Below are 6,648 nucleotides of genomic sequence, written 5' to 3' on the forward strand. Positions count from 1 at the left end.
CCCCACCACTGGCTCAGTGCCAGCTTACCTCTTGGATGCGCTTCCGGGCCCGCTGCAGCACCTCCTCATAGCCCTTCTGCCGCAGCTCGCTGAGGCTTTCGTAATACTCCTCGGGGTCGTCAGTCTCCGTGAAAAGGACCTGGGACAGGATCTTCCAGCCGCAGGTGTCCAGGCCGTGGCCCAGGTAGACCTGCAGCTGGTAACACAGCTTGTCTACCTCCTGCTCAGTCATCTCGGGGGAGCCCCCGAACAGCACGGTCCACATGCCCGAGGGCTCCTCGGGGAACAGGGGCAGGCAGGGCTCCAGCTGCGAGTTGACGGAGCAGAGCTGCTGGTGCACGGCGCGCAGGTCCTGGAAGGAGAAGAGCCCGGCCCAGCTGCACTCCTCGGCCGGGGCCTCCAGCTCCGCGGCGGCCGGCGGCGGCGGCGGCTCCGTGTCCGGGAGCGCCCCGGGCGCCCCGTCCTCCTTCGCCAGCACCAGCACCTCGATCTCTTCGGAGACTGCCCCGGAGGCGCTCACCACCCGCACCGAGGTCACCGGGACCTCCCCGGGCGCCAGCGGGGATGCCGCAAGGCCGATCCCGGCCACATCTTTAGCGTCCGGTCCCCTCCGGACCGGGCTGGATTTGGCCCTGACCGGGCTCCGGAGGGGGCTCTCTGACCCTCTGCTGGCTGGGTTCCGCAGCAGCTGGTCCCCGCGTTGGCTGCGCGAACTCCTAGGCGAGCCGCCCTCAGCCCAGCCGGCGCTCCTCCGGGGCCCGGGGCTACGGCCCAGCGAGGCAGCGGCGGGGGCCTCCGGCCGGACCTTGACCGCCGGGCTGCCGGGCCCTCGGGGCCCATCGGACACTGAGCCCGCGGCCTCGGGAGCCCCGCGCGCCCTTGCCGGCTCCCGGGAGCCGCTCCTCTGCCTCTGGGCCGTCCGGTTGTGGCAGGTTATGGCAAACTTGCCCTCGATCTCGTTCCAGGCCACGATGAAAACGAACTTGTGCTTCTCGCGTTCATCGAACACATGGGGCCGCACGGCCACCCAGTCCGATTCCAGCGTCTCCTCGAGCGCGAACGACATGGTAGCTCCGGCGCCCGGCCGCGGGGGAGATGCCCCCCGGCCCTACCGCCTGAGGACTCCGCCGGCTGGCAGCGCCGCGCCCCCCGCTCACCCTTGCCGGGCGCCTTCAGCCATCTTAGCGCGCCGGCTGGCTCTCCTCGCTCGCTGGTCGCCCCTCAGCACTCCGACCCGTCGCGCTCTTTTGTGGTGCGGCTCGGGGAAAAGACAATACGCGTCGCCAGAGCAGGTAGTTCACATGGTCACGTGCGGCCGGATCTGTTTACACGCCCCGCGTTGCGGTAGCGCCTGGCGCTGGCCCCGGCCGCCCCCCGCGCGGCTGCGCTCGAGCCCCGAGCCAGGCCGCGGGGCTGCGTCTGCGGCGCGCCGGAGGTGAGGCGTGGGTCCCGCGGGGCCCGGCAGGCCGGTCCGCGGTCGGGGCCGGGGGCGGTCGCGCCTCCGCAGTTCGCCCGATCGGTGTCTCCACTCTCTCTGCTCTTCACCGCCCTAAGCCGACCCGACGGATGGACTCGTCTCCCAAACTCGGCGCCTCAGCATCGCCACAATGTTGCCATTCGACTGCTGACGTCTGCGGCTCCACGAGGGACGTAAACACGGGCACGTGCCGCACGCTGGTGACGCGGCGTCGGCGGCGCGCGCACCGCCCAGCACCGCCCCTAGGCGTCCCCAGCCGGCTGCCGGGAGGGACCGCGCTCCGGAGAGTCGGCTTCTGCGCAGGTGCCTCGCGGGGTTGGAGCCCGCAGATGGCGGCCTACGGTCTCCGCGTGCGGTGAGTGGCAGGTGTGTCCCGCGTGACAGGTGGCCTCCGAACCCTGCGGGAAGAGGAACCGTGGCGGAGGAACCGAGACTTTCAGGCATTCAAAGGAGGCTTGAAATGTACATTCACCTCCTTTGGCTGTGAGGGAGCCCAGAGGGATAACTTGTTTGGAAAGAAGTACCTGGAACCGTTAGAAAGTTCGGAACTTTGATGGGTTCCCCGACTGCTGCATTTCCCTCCTATTAGAGATAGGAAAGAAAAGCACTTGAAGTAGATAGAACCTAAAAATTAAAATGAAAATTCAGTCATGTCCTAATAAATGTTTACATTTCTATCCATGCACGAGTTTTAGTGCTTCGGGTTTCATCATTGTGTAGTATTTTGTTAACTTCATTTTGAGGTCACTGGACTTGAGCCCTTGTGAAGTGTTTTTTTTTTTTCAATTACCAGAGTTCCCAGAACCCCTACCTGCACCACCACCCCAAAATCCACTGAGGAATTTTAACATTCATACCAAATATAATGTATGGCAGCTAACTATAATGAGACATCCTCTTAAAATTATTTAGTAGATTTTATAATTCAGTATAAATTATTGGCATTCTGATTAGTCTCCAGACCTTGTTGCAGGTATTATGTATCCATAGTTAAGTACAATGGGAATTATGTGCTTTTAACTTTTGTCCACACTTCTAAAGTATATGTAAAACTCTTTGCACTAAACTTGGATTTTCAGGTACTCGTGGTAGACGATCATCCTGATATATCTGATATATAAGCAGCCAAAGGTCTTAGTCCTTTTGTTGAGTTGTAAACAACTCCTTACCCCAAAGGGGATGTGGGGTTGTATGTGCATTTGTTTGGACTATGAGCAAAAAGGGACTTTCGTTTCTTAGTCTTTTAACAGTTCTTTGTATGAAACTGCAGACTTTCAAAGCTTATAACTAAAATTGTATCACCTCGCTGGGAAAAAGAGAAAAAACCCTTTGCAAAATGGACTTACGAGCTAAAATGCGGTCACTCAATGTAATACAGCCTCTCAAGTTCGAAACCACCAGCTGCTCTGGGAGAAAGACAAGGCTTTCTACAATAAAGAATTACAACCTCAGAAACACACAAGGATGGGCCTGCTCTGTCCTATAGTTTCCCTCACAGTTGGAATCTACTCAAAAGCCTTGACTTTGGTTTACCTTTGTGTCAAAACACCCTTCGGGAATGTAAATTTTAGCCTCTATGCCTGAGGCTATACTCTCATTTTGAAAAGAATGAATGGGAGTATAAACTAAAACAACCTCGCTGCCCTGGAGTCAGTTCACATTCCTCTTGACCCTACTAGACAGGGTAGAACTGCCCTTGTGGGTTTCTGAGACTGTCACTATGTGGGAGTAGAAAGCTTCATCTCCCTCCTGAGGAGCCACTAGTGATATCGAAAGATTGACACTTTAGTTAGCTACCCCTGTGTAACCCACTGTGCCACGGGGGCTCCTGTTGCTGTTAGGTGCCATCAAGTCAGTTCTGACTCATAGTGACCCAGAAGGAAACATTGCCGGGTCCTGTGCCATCCTCACAATTGTTCCTATGTTTGAGCCCATTGTTACAGCCACTGTGTCATTACATCTTAATGGGGCCTTCCTCTTTTTTGATACCTGTCCAGGTCTCCTACAAAGGATTAAGGTAGGTTGTATTTTGAGTCTCCTATCTAGGGGGCTTGACTCAAGTTTCCTTAGGGATATTGTCTACAGAAGGCAAACAAAGACACGGCCATCAAAGGCATTCTTGTTGTGACCTCCCCTACCTGTGAGGATTCCCAGAAATAAGGGGACCTGCTTTGACTTTTGGACATTTGGGCGAAGTGGATTACCCACCAGAGAAAGATGGGGCTCTCGACTCCCATCGAGATTTACAACCCCAGAAACCCACAAAGACAATTTCTGCTCTGTCCTGTAAGGTTCTGGGGACTCAGAATGGACTCGGTGGCCATGAGCTTGGTTTTCAGTTGTTTGGCTTGGGGCCCTGCACTAGGCTAGCCTCTGCCTGACCTCTGGTTCTTGGGGCTTGGGTTGTAGCCTATCATCTGGCCAGATTTTGTTAAATCTCTCATGGGAGAGATACACTTAAACCCTTGGCTTCGTGTGAGAAAGAATTCACTCCAAAGCCTGGATTGTGATTCAAATGAGTTTTATGAAAGTTAGAAATTTCAGGTTTACACAGGCATCCTCAAGGCCCCTGATGCCGGCACAGCTGCTTAGAAGTTCCTTGAGCGAGAAAGACACAAGGTGGGTTCCAGGACCCTGCTTCTTCTATTTTTTTGATCCTGCCTTTTCAATTTCTCCACTGGGAGGCATGGTTGACAATTGGCCCCATTGGCTGAATTGAATTCACCTGGCCCAGATGGGCCAATCCAGGTGTAACATCCACCTAGGTGTACCACCCCTTCCTGGCGGAAGCTCGAACCTCTGAGCATGTGCAATGGACGTCCCAGTCCCTATGCTAGCTACTTGACAATTTCACCAGTTTCTGCACCTTTGTGAATGAGGAGGATCCTCCAGAAGGAAGTCTGAACTTCAGGTTTGGGACTTCATAGCGCCCACAACCACATGAGCCTTTTCTTTAGTGTCTTGTGAGTTCTGTGAAGTGTTGCAGCAAAATGCAGAACCCAGGAGTGTGAGCAGATATCTGAGGGAGTAGTGGTGGTTGATAGCAGCGATTGTGGAGTGGTATAGCATTTTAGGAAAGTCAGACATTTGGGACATCTTTCCTCTCCACCGCCTTGAGACAGTTGTTGGGTGCCATCCAGCCAGTTTCAACTCATAGCAATCCCATGTCCAACAGATGGAAGCACCACCCGGTCCTGTGCCATCCTCACAGGAGTCTTGTATTGATTTTTGTAAAATGAAGTCTTTTCACATCAGCCAAGCTTGGAAGCATTTGCTAATGAAGAACAAGGGCTGCAGCCTTCAGCTTGGATTTCTATTCAATGTAAAGAAAACCACAATCCTTACAACTGGATCACTAGGCAACATCATGATAAATGGAGAAACAGTGTACATTGTGGTTGGATCCGTAATGCTCATGGAAGCAATATTCAAGAAATCAAATTTCTTGCATTGGGAAAATCTCTTTAAAACGTTGAAGAGCAAAGATATTATTTTGAGGACTAAGGTGTGCCTGGCTCAGAATTCTCTAAAATTCACTGCCATTGTGTCAACTCTGACTCATTGTTACCCCATGGAACAGAGTAGAACTGCCCCTATGCGTTATGAAGGCTGTAAATTTTGTAGGAGTAAAAAGACAACTTTTTCCTGCAGAGTGCCTGGTGGTTTTCAAAGGCAGTGAGATAAGGGATAAAAGGGCTTGTCTCCACCAAATGCCTACATTAAATGAAAATTAGCTGGCCATGCCACAGTAAAGGGTTTGCAAAGAAATCAGGCGCACATTAGACACCTATGGGGACAACTCAGAGCTGGGCATGTTCAGACCAAAGTGACAGATCACCTAGGCCCAGGTGGAGATCAACTTGGGCACATCCACACTAGGCACCAGTGATATTACATTACACACGTGCACCTGAACTCAGCTGAATTCTTTTCAGCACTGTGAAGCAAAGAACTGAGGTACCCCAATCCAGAAACCTAACAGAGATACCATGGATGACCCGAAGAACAAACGAATCTACTTTGGAAGTGTTTTAGAGTACAAAAGAGACCTCCATCTTAAATATAATTTAAGGAGATCATTTATTAATCTTAAAAGACACAGACACATCGTGCCAATGAGGGAGGCCATTAGCCTGAGGTCAAAATAGCATCCAAGGGTTTGTTGAGATCCAGAGTTTTTTAAAAGGAATGAAAGGGAAGGCAGAGGAAACTGATAAAAACATGACTTGTGGCAGATCAGTGCATCACAATTATAGGTGAGACAAAAGGAACAGAACATATATATTGTTAGATAAAAGGACTTACAAGATTAGTCCAGGGCCTTCCAACCAAGGCAAGTCAGGGTGAGCCTGATAGGGCGTGACTCATGAATTTGCAACGCCCTGTACTGTGCCCAATAAGATGACCTACATCAAGGACACACTCAGGTAAGCCCCTGAGAGAGAAACTGCCCTTCCCAGGGCTGACTGGAATGAGGTGGAGGCAATACACTCCTCAAGGCACTATGCCTAAAGGCAACGTCGTTTACTTCTTTGGGTAGTGATCAGAAAGTATTCATTGGAGGCGTAATCTGTTTGAGGACCCCACGGATGGATTTTTGGCTGTCACTGCCAGCCACAGCCTTTTGTAAACTGAGGTGCTCAGAATTTAAGCTTTAATACAGAATAAGTACAACCAGAGTGCTCCTTAGAAGCAAGGATGGCGAGACTTTCATCTCCCATACTTTGGGCATGTTACCATGAAATACCAGTCCCTGGAAAAGGACATCATGCTTGGTAAAGTAAAACAAGAGAACCCAAACTCATGGCCGCAAAAAAGAGAGGAAGACCCTCAAGGATATGGATTGACACAGGGGCTGCCCCAATGGGTTCAAACATAGGAACAACTGTAAGGATGGTGCAGGACTAGACAATATTTTATTCTCTTGTACACAGGGTCACTGAGTTAGAATCAACTTGGCAGGACTTCATCTTACATACTTTGGACATGTTGTCAGGAAAGGCCAGTCCCTGGAGAAGGACATTATGCACGATAAAGTAGAGCAGCTGTTCTCAACCTTTGGGGGTAAAACGAAACGACTCTTTCATAGGGGTCACCCGATTCATAACAGTAGCAAAATTATAGTTAAGAAGTAGCAATGAAAATAAATGTATGGGTCTGGGGTCTTAAAA

The 6,648-nt window shown here is 51.6% G+C and overlaps 1 protein-coding gene across 1 annotated transcript in view; it reads right to left on the reverse strand.

The window, feature by feature from the left end:
• Positions 1-1,335, reverse strand: part of JMY (junction mediating and regulatory protein, p53 cofactor) — an 87,081-nt gene extending 85,746 nt beyond the window's left edge. The window contains exon 1 of the mRNA XM_045285308.1: positions 29-1,335. Coding sequence (XP_045141243.1) covers positions 29-1,066 — 1,038 coding nt within the window. The 5' untranslated portion in view covers positions 1,067-1,335. The remainder of the gene's footprint in view (positions 1-28) is intronic.
• Between the last annotated feature and the right edge of the window lie 5,313 nt (positions 1,336-6,648).

This window comes from Echinops telfairi, unplaced genomic scaffold (genome assembly GCF_000313985.2).
Source record: "Echinops telfairi isolate 266 unplaced genomic scaffold, ASM31398v2 ScPeMD7_7469;HRSCAF=8507_1, whole genome shotgun sequence".
Lineage (NCBI taxonomy): Eukaryota > Metazoa > Chordata > Mammalia > Afrosoricida > Tenrecidae > Echinops > Echinops telfairi.